General features: G+C 46.0%; 1 protein-coding gene across 1 annotated transcript; it reads right to left on the bottom strand.

The window, feature by feature from the left end:
- Positions 1 to 3,330: 3,330 nt before the first annotated feature.
- On the bottom strand, positions 3,331 to 10,931 carry CHCT1 (CHD1 helical C-terminal domain containing 1). Its single transcript, XM_037163650.2, has 6 exons — positions 10,853 to 10,931; positions 9,773 to 9,874; positions 9,317 to 9,492; positions 8,747 to 8,846; positions 6,499 to 6,691; positions 3,331 to 3,416 (listed from the first exon to the last, which is right to left on the bottom strand). Exons 1-6 carry the CDS (start codon positions 10,901 to 10,903, stop codon positions 3,331 to 3,333), a joined length of 708 nt encoding a protein of 235 aa, XP_037019545.2. The 5' UTR covers positions 10,904 to 10,931.
- Positions 10,932 to 15,650: the final 4,719 nt, after the last annotated feature.

The following is a 15,650-nucleotide window of genomic DNA, read 5'->3' as shown; positions in this document are numbered from 1 at the left end:
TGGTCAGGAGTCTCTTCCACTTAAGGCTTTAGGGAAAGAATCCATTCTTCTCTAGGAGAAGGTCCCTTCTTGAGGGCTGCCCGGTCTGGCCACCGCAGGGGCACTTTCCCTAGGGTGAGGTAGGGTATCCCTACCCATGAGGCAGCACAGGTTGAGGTGTGATTTGGGGGTTTCCACCAAGGCTCCCCACCCCCAAACAGCCTCCTTCAACCACCTGCTTCTCGTGACCCCAAGTCCACTTTAGAAAGGCATACTTGAGCTAGAGATATCTTAACTGAAAAAATAGAAACGATCCTAGGAGAAGTAATAAATTGAGTCTTGAGGGTTAATGTTTTACTGACATGTTTGTGTCATTGGTGTGTGGCAAGTGTGCTGGCCTGGGGGTTATCAGGTCTGAGTTCTAGTGCCACTTCTGGTGTTGACTTCCTGTGCACCTTGAAGAAGTCACTTTTCTTCTTGGGCTTCTTTTTTCCCCTCTGAGCTAGGAGATGGTTGGATTATATGCTCTGTTTTGGTTCTTTCATTCACTCATTCATTCATTCTTTCATTCAATCAGTCATTCATTCTACAAATGTTTGTGAAGTACCTACTGTGTACTGGGTACTGTTGTAATTGCTTGGGACACAGCAGTGAATGAAAGGTCTGCCCTTGTGGAACTTATATCTTAGTGGAAGGAGATTGGGAATAAATAAGAAATATTCTCACAAACTAAATTATCTAATATTTAAGGGGTTTAAGTGCTTTATGAAAACAAACACAGATAAGGGATATTTAAGTTGTGGTGAGGGAACTGGAATTTAAGACAGGCAGACATGCTAAAGTACACTGAGGAAATGACATTTGAACAAACATTTGAGAGCAATTAAGGAGTTAGCTAAGCAGAGAGCTTGAGAAAGAACATTCCAGGCAGAGGAAACAGCCCGTGAAAGGCCCGGAGGCGATTGTGCTTGGTAAGCATGAGAACGCAAGAATGAGGGCAGAGAAGTAACCCAATGGACGGTAGGGAGAGATTGTAGGGAAACTTACAGGCCCTTGCAAAGACTTTGGCTTTCAATCTGCATAAAATGAAGAGCAGCAGGGGGGGTTCGTTTCAGTACTTTGTTTCTTAGAGCAGTTTTAGGTTCACAGCAAAACTGAGCACCAAGTACTGCGATGTCCTGTATCCTGCTGTCCCCACGCACGCACAGCGTCCACCACCATCCACATCCTGTACCAGAATGGTGTATATGTTACCACTAGTAAACCCACACTGACACAGCATTATCACCCAGTGTTCATCGTTGACACTAGGGTTCGCTCTTGGAGTTGCACAGTGTATGGGTTTAGACAAACAAATCCACCATTCTAGTACCATACAAAGTATTTTTTACTGTCCTAAAAATCCTGGGTGCTGTTGGAGGATTTTTAGCAGAGCAACGTCAAGTGATCTACCCTATTGGAATTCTGAGATCCTACTGAAGTGGAGGAAAGAGTTAAAGATGCCAAAACCATGCCTCACCTGGTGCCCATTTTGCCATTAGGCCTCCTGATTTCTCCAAGGCTGCTAGGAAGCTCCCCCACTAACTGGTCCGCATCTGTGCACACCAGATTGGAAGAGTACATTGAGTCCCATGATTCCTCTAGGTGGCAGTGCTGCCTCACGCACAGGGGACACCTCCCTATTTCGGTTTGTACCCAGAACAGCCAGCACTTTCCCAGGGACCTCACCAGTGAGATCTTTCAGTAGAGAATATCAGAGGGTCCCCAGTCATCAGGACACCCTTCAGCCTGCCCTCCCTTGTCTCGCAGTCTGGGATCATCCAAGCAAAGCAGCTCCAGGCCTGTGCCTTGGCAGTCTCATCCTGCCTCTTCTAGAAGGCAATGGGTGTAAAGAACAAGGAAAGATCTGGGCTGCCCCCTTCTTTCCCTACTTATATTTCCCTGTACTTGTTCTTCAGGTCTAGATTGACATCCATTTTACATTGTAAATCTTTGATGATATTCACTCCCAAATAAAACTGAGGGGAGAAGAAAGGGTCACAGGTACTTGCTCTGGTCCTATCCATTCCAGGGCAGCCCCGGGCACTGTATGCTGCAGCCCTGGGCGCAGCCCTGATTCTCCTGTTTTTCTAAAATGATTGGGCCTGTTTGACCTCTTGGAGTTGACCTTGACCACCATCTATCTGGTCTTTTTGGCTAAAAACAATGTGCTCTCATCGCTCCGCCCCTCCCTCCCTCCCCCACCCCCACCCTTCTCTCTGGCATCTATCTCTGAAAACTGTCAGTTTCATCTTGTATAATCACACAAATTTACCCCTCCCACATCTATACACATCGACCTTGCCTTTGTATACCAAAGGGCAGCAAATACTAAAGGCTAGAATGGCCCAACAGGTGATGACGGGGTGGAGAAGACCAGTGTGTAAGGCAACAACCAGGGGTGGGGACGGTGGTGAACTGGAAAGAATATCAACGAAACCTAAGTTTAACTGCTTCTCAGCCACAGCGGGGTGTTGTCCTGTGGGAAGGCAGGTTCAAGTGTGGCCAGTTTCACAAAGCCAGAAATCTGTTGTTGTTTTTAATGGGAAATCTACTGAGCTGATATTGCCAACTAATCCTTTAAAAAATGTTTTAAACAACAAGTAAAACACCATAAGTGGCCAATCAAACACCTCAATGACCTGATTTTAGCACACAGGCTACCAATTTTTGACTGCTGCTTCAAATCACCATCCTAATGAAAACAGTTGATGTTGTTCCTTCTTTGGTCTGCCCCTGCCCTCACTTTGCATTTTGCTCGCGATCTCCAGAGCATCTCCCCAATACCGGAGTAACAACAGCCCATTCCGCTGCTTGACACCTCCCTTGCCACTGCCCTCTTCCACCCAGCAAGTTCCCAGTAAGATGAAGTCCAGATGGTTCAGGGGAGCTGCACACCGAACACTCCACTCCCCCGTAGTCCCTCCACCCCACAAACGCCCACCTGGGCAGCTCCTTTGTTACTCCCCTGAGGCGCCCCTGGCCCCTGTATACACCCCGTTGTAATTACGTGTGTCTCCCCACTGCACCGTGATGGTCCTCCACACATCAACCATCTCTTATTCACCTGTGCATGGGGGGGGGGGTTACCTGCCCCTCAGAAGGTGGCTGGCAAATATTTTTTTAATGAATCAAAAATGGAATAGTGGTTTTTAGCCAATTAGAGCTGTCTGAAGGATGTTTATTTCCACCCCATTATGTATAATTAAGACCCAATTGTCCTTTTGATAAGGACAGTTTTCTCCTTTCCCCTCCTGGGTCCCCATCTCCCAGATACAGAGGAGGTGACACTTCTGTCCCAGCCAGGTCTTCTTATGGGCTGGTCTCTAGGGTTTCTGGGGCTTCCTTAACCCCCTTGCTCTTGCGTTTTGGTTTTTGAGGAAGTTTCCTCGAAGAACCTGAAAAATGGAAGGTCAGAGACTGTTCTGATGACATTGCAAATACAAAGAGAATATCAGTCTGTAACATTCAGGGGACATGGTAGGGATCTGAAGGAAGTACAACAAAATCTTAGATCAAACCTATAAAATACTCCTTATTCTTTTCTCACAGAAATCTATGAGGTAGCGTGATGGCAACACCCCAGTTTACAGATGAAGGATCCTCCCAGCCTCAGAGTAAGGAAAGGCCTCCTCAAAGCCTGAGGCAAGTCAGAGGCACAGTCCAGACCAGACCCACGTTTCTTGACATCTGGCTTCAGGCTCTGATTGCTCCCTGCTCCTAACTTTTGGTTTCACGCCCCAGTTCCCAGGACTTTGCTGATGGATTGCTTGCAAACACCATTGCCATTGTTTAATTTAAGAAATGACTTATAGCCCTGGCTGCTATGGCTCAGTGGTGGATTGAGGGCCGGCCTGCGAAACCAAGGGTGGCCAGTCGATTCCCAGTCAGGGCGCATGCCTGGGTTGCAGGCCAGGACCCTGGTGGAGGGCGTGTGAGAAGCAACCAACCAATCGACGTTTCTTTCCCTCTCTTTCTCCCTTCCTCCCCTTCTGTCTAAAAACAATAAATAAAATATTTTAAAATTTTTATTTTAAAAAAACAACTGATTTATGAACACAGTGCCAGAGAAACACCACACACATGACTTTTAATTGCACAGATAGACCTCAGCCACATCACGGTGGGCCTGCCAGAGAGCACAGTCTGTGTTTTCTTATTTAGCACGAATGTGAAGAATGTAAAATTATCTCTAATGTCTCCAAGCCAAAAATAAATTGTTTAACATGAATTCCTCCAGACTTTAGATCTAAAGTCCTGCTTATAGAGGAGCAAGCTTAAAAGTTGCCAAAAGGAAGAAAGAAGAAAAAAGCAGAAAGTCAAACATTCTGCTGAACAATATAGCCTGATCTCTTCAACAGGTCTGGGAATCGACACAGGGTCTCTATTAGGGTAGAAGAGACTTGTGACACAGAAGTAGGTAAAATGTATGACATTTGGGACACCAGTGCAAAATGTCTCTTTGACTACTGGGAAAAATTTAAATATGGAGTATTTAATACAACAATAGATGAAATAAAAATATTGACGTGGAAGGTTGATTCCATTAACTGAAAAAAGCAAGTTCAAATCAAAAGTATATACACTGTGGTCTCATTTTTTGGTTGAAATACATGTTTCATATGGATAAAAACATTTTGAAAGTGCTGGCAGTGGTGAGGATAATGTGATGTTTATATTTTCTTATTTTTGCTTATTTGCATTGTCTAATTTTTTATGATATGCTTATATTTGTAGTAATAAAATGTTATTTTAAGAAGTGCATGAAAGCCAAACTTCTCAACCTACCATCCAAGCCTTTCCCCTGTTACCCCCATCCCTGCACTTCTCCAGCTCGCTCTGCCATTCACCTCCAAGCCCAGACTGTCTGCTCAATTGCCTCTCACCTCTGCACGCAGCTTTCCTCCCACCTCCTCCCTTTAATTCCCCACTCCCTTTCCTAATCCCTTTCTTTAAAGCTTGTCCCAAAGGTACATCCTCCAGGCAGCCTGCCCCACCCTTTGCCCTAAGACCTCAGATTGCTCTCTGGTGAAAGGCAGGTGATGATACCCACCTCATCAGGATGCTGCAGGGGTTAAGTGAAATTACCAGATACAAAGCACCTGGTACAGGGAGTGGCCGGCCGAAAGCCTGGAGCTTACTTTTCCTCATCTGACGCATAGATCGTCTTGATGACAGAATGGTCTTCATTTCCTTGTATGATTCACTTCCCCAATTTAAACTGTCGTCACCGAGGCCAGGGGGCCACACGGAGCCCGGGCAGGATTCTGGGACTCAGTGGTTGCCTAACCCATGCCCACCTGCACCCTGACCTGTTCTCACCCCACTCTCCCACTCAGTCCAGCTGTGCCTAGCGGACAAGGCCCAGAGGGCTGCTCGTCTGCATCAGCCCCACCCAGCTGCACCTTCAGAGTAAACACCTGGGTCCAATTTAGGACCACGCTCTGAGGTCCTAAGCAACCTTGTTTGCCTTCACTTTCTCCTCAAGTGGCTAAATAAAAACAGCTCACTGTGGCCCGAGAAGCCAGTTCCAGGAAGGTAAGGGGTGGGTGGCTCCAACACTGTCTGCACCTCGATGCACAGGAGGGGTAACTCCCACTGAAGAGACTGTTCCCTGTCCCCACAGCCTCTGTTCAGAGAGTCAGGTAGTATAGTCATCGCTGAGGCCAAAGCAGCTGGGAAGGCCATTCCCAGGCCATCTGGCTGGACTTCTCCTGGTGGGAATGGACTCTTCCCAGTGGGAATGAACCCCTCCCTGAGCCCTTACCCCACCCAACACCTGGAGTGGGTGTCCTGCTGCTGCTCAGACACTTCCTGGGAGTCCCCACTCGCAGCCACTAGAAACAGCCATGCTCTGCTTCTGGTCAGATGGGAAAGTGCCTTTGGTGAAATATTATTTGAAAAACCTCAAAATTCAAAACTATATCATGAGACCTTCAGGGGACATTACACAGAACCCCAAAGGGAACCCACCAAAACGTGGCCTCTGGGTGATGGGTGACTTTCCCTCTTCTTTTGTCTTTAAACTTAAGTTTATTTATATTTAGAGAGAGGGGAAGGGAGGGAGAAAGGAAGAGAAACATCAGTGTGTAGTTGCCTCTTGAGCACCCACTACTGGGGGACCTGGCCCACATGCAGGCATGTGCCCTGACTGGGCATCAAACCGGCAACCCTTGGGTTTGTAGGCCCTCACTCAATCCACAGAGCCACACCAGCCAGGGCTGACTTTCCCTCTTCTGACTTATACTTACCTGTGCATTTCAAACTTTCTATAATGAGCATGCCTGCCAGGAGGGGGACGAAAAGAGGTGGGGAAAATAGAGAAAAGAAAGGAAAATGGACAGAAAAAGAAATGCAGGGGTGAAGGGAAGATGGGAAGGAAAGAAGAGGCCTGTGTTAGGCTGCTCCGGGTTGGACCGCGCAGGTTCTGCTGGGAAACTCCCTCCTCCAGGAACTGCCCCCACACCTAGTGGGTATTACCTCTCCTGAGATGGACATTGGATCTTGGCTTCGCCAGCAGAGAGGCCTCACGGTCTGGGGCCTGCATCTTGGACAGCCTCTCCTTCACGCCGCTGATGTTGTTGTGTAGCCCCCAGGCGCTGCAGATCTTGGGCAGAGAGTCTTCCCGGTTGGCCAAGGGACTCTCCAGAGCGTCGGAGGACCAGAAAGTTGCCTGCAGTGGGCGACAGTGTAGAGAAGAGTGTGGAGAAGAGGGGCCCCGGTTCCGTGGTGCCAGCCACGCCCCCGTTGGGGATCTGCTGCTGTCTGGCTGCACCGAACACCTGCCCCCCCACCCCCCGGAAGGATGGACAGGCTCCTGCAGACATGGAGGCCAGGCTGCCAACTGTCTCTTCTCTGGTGGTTCTTTGCTTTGAGAGAGGTGCTCTATTTCTTTCTTGAGTTATAGTAGTGCCTTATGTGTTTGTAGTGAAGGAATTTTTTAAAAGTCCTTTTTAAAATTAAAATTGAGAGCCTGAAAATATCTTTTGAAACTTTCCTGGCTGGTGAAATCCAGGAATCACTAAAATGCAACAGCAGGTCCTGGTATTCAGAGAAGGGATCATTGAACCAAGCCACCCATTCGTGTTCGGAGGAAGAAAGGGAGCCCAGAGGGGGAGAGGATCTGGTTAAAGCCGCACAGCAGGAGAGTTGCGGGCTGGGGCGGGGCACTCGGGCATGGTTGGAGCAGGGCGACCCTCTGTGGCAGGTTGTTTGAACCCGGCTCTTAGAACCCCATTTGCCATGTGGTCTGAGTCAAGTCACTGTACCTCCCTACATTTGGCATCTTTATTTCCACACTGTGGACAATAATTCTAATTACCATTTAGGGTTACTTTTGAAGATTACAGGAGGGAATATAAAGTAGCTGGCACATAGAAAATATTGCCTATGATTATTATTTTGGAATGGGTTCTCAAAGTGTGCTTTTTAGGGACACCCCTGGGGGTCCCTAAAACATTTTGACCTTCCAGACCCCCTGCAAAGTGGGGTCCACTCAAAAGTGTAAGAGAGAAACCAGTGGTATCTAACGTAACCTAGTGTGAAAAGTTCATTCATACAAATCTAAAAAGGCTGCAGATTGTATGATTCCAACTATATGGTATTTCAGAAACAGGCAGAACTATGGAGACGGTGAAAACATGAGCGGTTGCCAGGGGTTTGGTGGGAAAGAGGGAGGGAGGGAGAACAAGGCAGGGGGGAATAGGGCAGTGAAACTACTCCGTATGATACTATGATGGTGGACACATCCTACAGAATATACAACACAAAGATATATCCTAAGGTAAGCTACGGACATTGTAAGTTAAGGATGTACCAACATTGGCTCAACAATAACAACAAATGTACTGCTTTAAAGCAATATGCCAATAAGAAGTAGGCACAGGAGGCAGTGGTATATGGGAACTCTGTAAAACACTAATTATACCACTCTCTCTTTCCCCACTATATAACTGTATGAAGCTGGGTTTTCTTCATACACTTCAACCAAACTAATATGTCATGAGAGACCGACCACAGAAGCCGGTAGGAGAATCCAGCTGTCTTCTATTCAGCCAGATCCGACAGAGATTTGTAATAATGTAAAACAAGGCCACTCTTCTCACGAAATAATTTTGTCTTGAAAATTAGTTATTTCTCATAAAAATTATGTCAGTTATATCATGGACTACTTGCTTTTATTTTTTAAGTGGATTAGTGGATACGTATTTTACATTTTTCTTTAACTTTAATTTCTAATAGGGAAAATATCAATAGGCATAATCTACATAAACCAATGCTTTGAGGAAGTTCTCAATGATTTTTAAGAGGCTATAAGTGACCCAAGACCAAAATGTTTGAGAATCTCCAGTTTTGATAAAGCTGGGCCAGGCTTTGTGGGTAGTCCCCGGAGCCTTTTCCAAGCTGGGTGTGCCCTTCCGCCAGGCCTCGGCCGTCCCCACCCACGGCTCGAAGGCATGTGTCTTGCTCCTGTTAACATCAGTGTGTGGGTGTGAATAAAAATCAAGAACCTGAACCTGAGTCTCTGTCCTCTTCAGTCCCACTCTGGGTTCACTGCAGGGGTAAAGTTAGGGGCAGAGAGGTTTTCCTGAGGCAGTGGGCTGTGGAAAGGACTGGAGGGGTGCTGGTTTGTGAGAAGGCCCCTCAGTCCCAGGCCTCCCCCCACTGTCCAAGAACACATTCACCAACCCTCAGCTGGGCCTGGGAGGAGTTTTCTTGAGCATCTTACCAGGAACTTGGCGTTCTGGCTGTTCTTGGTGTACTTGTAGAGCTTGTGAAGCTGCTTTGCCTCTAATTCTGAGAAGAGGGAGACAAATCGCCAGAGCATCCTACAGGGAAGAAACCTGAGGCTGAGGGAGGCAGGGCACAGCCCCTGTCCCTCCAGCATTTGTTTTGTGGCCAAAACCCAACCAGGGAGAAATGGGCTACATGCTGCCTCATTGGTTTTTGGTTGAGGGCATGGAGACTCAGCGGTTTTCCAGACTTTGGATAGCATGGCCTGGTGATGAGTGCCTCACCACCCAGTAGTTCTTCAATCAGGGCTCATTCTCCTTGGGGTCAGGAGAGCTTTTTGTCCACTGTGTGTACAGCATAGTGAATCAATGCTGCCCTGAGTGACTAGAGAACCCTGGTTTTTCCACCCCATCTTCACCATGCTCATTCCAGGATCCTGACTCCTGACTCCTTCACATAAAGGCGAAGGACTAGGGGATCTTGACTCGGGTGTGACCTTGAATCTAGAGGGGGTGAACCAGGAGCGGGAGTGGTATAGTGGGAAGGGCAAGAAGGCTGCCCTTACTTCCTCCAGTGCTTGGTTTCCCAGGCTCGGCAGTAGTGCTTCAGAAAGGTGTTGATGTGGTCGCCTAGGACCACCAGGCTCGCCTTCATGTAGTTTAGCTGCTTCTTCTGGGGAAGATCCTTGGGCACATTCAACTTTCGCAGGAACTTCTTTAATGGTCTTAAGCATTCCTTGCACTGAGGAGGCAACAGGTGAAATGAGGGGCCATAAGAGAAAAAAGAGGCAGACAGGCAGCCCCAAGTAAGTAGGAGGCTGGTCCAGCTGCAGCCCTTCGGACCCAGGTAGGGTTACACGTGTTAAGTGAGGAGGATCCAGTCAATATCTTTCCCCACTTCCTTCCCAAGAGTGTGACAAATGGGGCAATGAGGTATGGGTCTGAGGCCTGCCAATTTCTGGCCCAGGTTTTCTGACCTGAGGGGAACAGGGGGCAGGGTCCTGGGATGGCCCCTTACTCACAATTCGGAAGGTGCACTGGTCCAGGCCCTTGGCCTGGCTCACAAGTGAGTCTCCAGCTGGGGTGGTGCTGGAGCCCCTCTCCGAGCAGGGTATATCCGCCACCTGGGAGGAGGCGGGGGCAGCGGTCAGCTAGGGGGCTTGGCCTACTTCTCCTGAGGGGCAATAATTACAGCATAGTAAACCAGCAAATTTTTCATAGCACTTGATAAACATTAATTCACTTTACTGTCCCACAAATACTGACATCTCCCACAACCAGATGTCAGTATCCCTGGTTACGAGGAGGAGCACCAAGGCACCAAGGCAGTTAAGTAACTACGTGGGGAAATGAGCAGGGATTCATTTACTCCTTCAGCAAACATTTACTGAGTGCCTAAGTTCCAGGCCCTCTGCTTTCTATACCTAATCATTAGCATCATGCCATGTTCCTGGGCACTCAGAAACATGTGTGATGGTGAGGGTAATGATGGGAAGGAATTCTCTGACAGCAAAAGTGGGGCAAAAAAATCTGATGAATGGAGACAAAGTGACTGTACAATGATACCTGAAGTCAGAGCACAGAATTAGATTGGCATGGCTGGATTTGCACCTGACCTTTTAAAAGCCTCTCAGAAATATGAGCATTAAGTCCTCCCTGTGTTCAGGGGAATGAAGAAGACACAGGCCCAGAGCATTCTGAAGGAAGAAATCAGGGCCTGGGAGGGAGCTGGACGCACAGGGTACAGGACACAGGCTCCTCCAGTTCCCAGAGAGAGGGGGCTCAGGCTGATCTTTATAAATCACACACCACACAACCACACGCGCGTGTGTGTACACACACACACAAGAGCCCTGGTGTCTTCATAACCAACATCATCTTACCAGAAATCGTCCTATCATCTTGCCAGTAGTATATGTCCTTGATAAACATCTATTTGAATAAATAAACCTTCTCTTGTTCTTTTGTTTTCTTGCTAATTTGTGTACCTCACCAGTTTTCCTTCTTCTACTCTTCGCTGCATTTCGTATTCTTTGCTTTCCAAAACCAGCCCATTGAGGACCCTGCTTCCTCCCTCCCTCACACCTCCAACCCCACTTCACCTTCTCTAGTGGCTTGTCTCCTTCACCCCCTTGCCCATCTGAGGACCCCATCTCAACAGGTGTACTTGTGGACTCCAGAACGGACTCCTCACGCCCCATCAGACTCTGACCGACTGCTTCTCAGACCTGAGCGTCTCAGGGAGTGAGCAGGTTGGCTCTAGAACTCAGGGCAAAACCATGGCAACTGACAACACAGAGCCCAGGGCCCCGGCCCCTCCCATGCCCTCATTCCTGGGGGTGGCCACCAGCCTTCTCTTTGAACTGCTTACTGGACTAGGGAAGTGCAAGATGTACTGGGAAGACCCAGGACTTTGTCAGAGTGCACACTGCTGGCTAGGAGAAGCCGACATCCTTCTTCCCAAGAGACTGTCAGATGCTAATGATTTGGAATCTTGGTTTTTGAAGTCATTTTCCTGCTCATGTGCCCTTCATGCCTCCTCAGTTACACGTGAGAGTCAGGACCAGGGTTTGTAACATTACTGTTTGGGTTTGGAACAAGGACTAGAAGGTGCCCTGAGCAAATGGAATATACTCTGTTGGGCTAGAGCTTCTCTTCTATCCCCAGTAGCCTCCAGGAAGTTAATAGGCCAATTGTGTTGGATGTTGGTTGGGTCGTGGTGTTTTTAGGGGTGTGTACAGAAATACTAGCCATGTGTATTACCTTGGTTAACTCACATCACTCTTCCCTGGTGTAAGGTACCAGCAGTGATCCCATTTCATAGAAGAGGAACTCAGATGTAGCTTGCCTTAGGTCCGCAGTCACCAAGTGGGGCGCGGGAATATCGGTCAGATTCTGACCTCCTTTTCCCACACGCGCCGCCCTCCAGGGACCTGAGTAAGCCTTTCCCAGGCCCGTTTGGCCCATAGGGCCCCCGGGAGCGCTCCCTGGAGGATGCGGCAACGGCGCCCCCTCGCGTCCTTCCCTAGTGCACGCTGCAGGTTCCTAAGACCGCGGCAGCCTGGGTTTATTTAATTAACCCGTATCGAAGAAGATACGGAATGCTCTACTCCAACTCCTGGTCCTTACCATCGTGTCCTCTGGATCCGAGGTCTTGTTTTCCCCACACGATTTAGCTCTTTTTCTCCCCTGCCTTCGAGGCCACAGAGTGGGACCGCCATTGGCCAATAGAGCAGAAGCCGGAGCTTGGGTACTGTGGCTCTGTCGTCTAAGGTATTCCCTCTCCATCTGACCGCGTACCCACACATGATAGGGACTTTGTGGCTCTTGACATAACTACAGGTCAATGCGGCTTTGCCTCCAGACTGGGAGGTCTGTTTTCTCAGCATTCATTTCGAATTCTTTACAGCTATTAAGAAGTATAATTGGCAAGAGTGAGGGGAAGGGGGCTCTCATAAACTTTATTGGGAGTCGTCGTTGGTAAATAATCTGTGTAGCAATGCAAAATGTTAAATGTGCATGCCCACTGATCCACTTATACGAATTAGTCCTAAGGAGAAATGAATATATGAGGGCTGTTACAATGGTGACAATTTAGAAACAACTGAAGTGTCATCGATGTGTGTTGCATGCCATCGACTAGGCTCTGACTCCTGGCAGTCCCATGAATGAGTGATGCCCGCAGTGTCCCGTCCTCAACAGCGCTGCTCAGCTCTTGCAGGCTCGTGCCTATGGCTTCTTTTATGGAGTCCGTCCATCTCATATTTGGTTTTCCTCTTTTCCTGCAGCCTTATATTTTTCCAGCATTACTGTCTTTTCCAAAGAAGTCTGCCTTCTCATGATATGCCCAAATTAGGACAGCTTGGGTTTTGTCTCAGATTTGTTGTACCTCAGTCTTCTTCATCTATAAAATGGAGATAATGACACAGTGCTGTCATAAAGATTAAATGATTTAATAATCTATGTAAAAGGCCTTAATGTAGTGTCTGCCACATAGAAGAGCTCAGTGAGTGCTAGCAATTATTATTAAATTGTTTAAGAGGATTTTCCTTGATTAAATATCTTGTAAATGAACTCTATACATCTTTGGTGTGGCTAATACTAATTTTTTAGGCGACAGGGTTTCAGAACAATCAACTTTGAAAGAGTAAAACTATATACACAATGGCCAGGAATAAACTCATTAAATGGCCAGCATGTACTTTTAGTGGTACTAACCGTGCCTAAACTGGGACTTTTGCTAGTAATTATTCTTTGTTTGGGGACTGTGACAACGTAGTTAAGACGACATGCCTTCTAGTTAAGTGTCCTTTTCAAATTGGAAACATGAGAAGGTAGTTGGCAGCCACTATTTTTAGAGTTTGTGTTCTGGGAGCACAGTGATAGTGCTTCAAGGGAGCCAATCCCAGTCCTTTTCCCACAATTTCTCTAAAAGCCAAGCCACACTTACAGAAGCCTTTAGTATGGGAGGTAACACAAGACTGTTAAAAAGCTGAGGCTCACCGTGGACAAATCTCTCTCAAAGAGGGATCTTACTCAGACTTGCTCTTTCGGGAAATGGGATATGAAGCAATGTGGCCTAAAGTGTGGGAGGTGATGGCGTCTTCTTGTAGACATCTGGGCAAAGGAAGAACTAAAGTGTTTTTATTAACACCCAAAAGTTAATAGAAAGGTCAAGTCGGGACTTGTCTCAGAAATTAAAAATATTAAAATACTGATCCTCGGGATCTATTGTGTGTGCATCACATTTTGAAAGCTCTTTATTTGGAAATAATTTTAAGCTTACAATAAAAAGTTGCAAAAATAAGAATAGTACAAAGAATACTTGCATATCCTTTACTCAGATTCATCTATTGTTAACATTTTACTCAATTTCCTTTATTATTTGCATTCTCTCTTCTCTTTATATATATATGTATATAAAACACACATATGTATACAATATATGTATAAGAATATATTATATATATATCTCCTGGCCTCAGTGAATTTTGCTTCTTTCTGTTCATTGAAACAATCATAAAGTTCTGCTCAGGCTCAAGGAGAGGGGAAATAGTTTCCAGGAGAGCAAGAGAGAGAGAGAGAGAATGAGAATATTTTGTCTTTTCCTAAACCATTTATTTATTTAAAAAATTATTTATTAACTTTTAGAGAGTAGGGAAGGGAGGGAGAAAGAGAGGGAGAGAAACATGAATGTGTGATTATTTCTCATTTGCCCCTTACTGGGGACCTGGCCTCAACCCCGGCATTGTGTCCTAGACTGGGAATCAAACTGAAAACCCTTTGGTTCGCAGGCCTGTGCTCAGTCCACTGAGCTATAACAGCTAGGGCTCCTGAACCATTTAAAAGCAAGTTTCATACATCAAGGTCTCTTGCCCCTAAATAATTTCAGTGTGTATTTATTAAGAAATGCTCAAGTCAAGAAATACTTGTGTTGGAGACAATACTACCAAGAAACCTTAATCACACTAGACCTGCTCTAGACGATGAGGTCCTAGACTCCAGGCTTGAACCTGATTTTCATAATGGGAATTTTGGAGAAAGGGGTGAATGTACAGTAATACTTCATTTTATTGCATTTTGCTTTTTTGAGCTTTACAGCTGTTGCATTTTTTATGAACTGAAGACAAAACCCTCTGCTAGCAAAAAAAAAATTACAACTCACTTTATTGTGATCCTCATTTTACCGTGGTGATCTGGAACTGAACCTGTGATATCTCTAAGGTATGCCTGTATATTGCATGTGGGAGGAATGTAAATTGTTATGTTCAGAGGGCAGACTGTGATACAGCAATATTTCTGGAAACTATTTCCCCTCCCCTAGAACCTGGGAAGAACTCTGTGACTGCTTCAATAATTAGAATGCAGTAGAAGTGACATTGTGTTACATCTAAGGCTAGGTCATAAAAGGCAATACAGCTTGGCTGAGAATTACATGTGTAGTTGTTCCAGCTGACAGTTTCAGCTGAGGTCACAGCCAACAACCAGCATCAAATGCCAGACATGTGCATGAGCAAGCCTTCAGAGGACTCCTAGCTTGCAGGCTGTTGCAGCTCACACTAAATGCAGTAGAGGTTAGCTCTCCCCACTGAACCTTGCCCCAACCGCAGATTTATGAGTAAAATAAATATTGTCATTGTGTTATGCTACTAGTTTTTGAGGTGACTTCTTGTGAGGTAATAATAACTAAAATCACATAGAGTAGCACAAGTACACTCATTTCAATAAATAAAAATATACATTCTAGAATATAATTCCAATTAATGCTCTAGCACTTTAGAAGAAGAATAAATCAAATTTGAGATCAATGAGGGAAGAAATATTGGGGATGGAGAAAACCCATATATTGGTGTTTTTAGAATGCAAGATTGGGTACAGTTAGTAATTGCACACAGTGACCTATTAACTAGAATTTAACTCTGCCAACCTTTGTTTTTGTTCCATAGGTGCAGAAACTAAAATATCTGGGTTAATTTAGCACCTTTTTTTGTAAAGGCTACCAGTGAGTCTAGGTTACATGGTCTGAGCTACTAATTAAGAGTTTGTCTGAGTTGGGGAAATTTGAACTCTTTCCCTATGGATTTTCTGGTGAAAATCTTTCTAACTGTTGGCTACTCCCTTAGATTTTTTCATGAATTAATTTGGATGCCATTATTACTTACTAATTTACACAAAAGTATGGGCCTCAACAATCCCTTCTGAGTGACATTCAGGCTGAAGTTCATTCATAGGAGAGATCTATCTTCAACAATTAATTATCACACTTTGGCCTAATTTATTCTTTTAGATAAGAAAGAATAAATTTCTTACTGTCCTGTCCCCAGAACCTCCTGTCTAGAACTGTTCACTGATAGCTCAAAAAGATCACAGCAAAATAGAAATGTGACTTAAACCCCTAAA

Source organism: Artibeus jamaicensis, unplaced genomic scaffold (assembly GCF_021234435.1).
Source record: "Artibeus jamaicensis isolate MK-2021 breed Jamaican fruit bat unplaced genomic scaffold, CSHL_Jam_final contig_1998, whole genome shotgun sequence".
In the NCBI taxonomy this organism is placed as follows: Eukaryota; Metazoa; Chordata; class Mammalia; order Chiroptera; family Phyllostomidae; genus Artibeus; species Artibeus jamaicensis.
The sequence above is the reverse complement of the archived record's forward strand: the minus strand, read 5'-3'. Positions and strand labels throughout refer to the sequence as shown.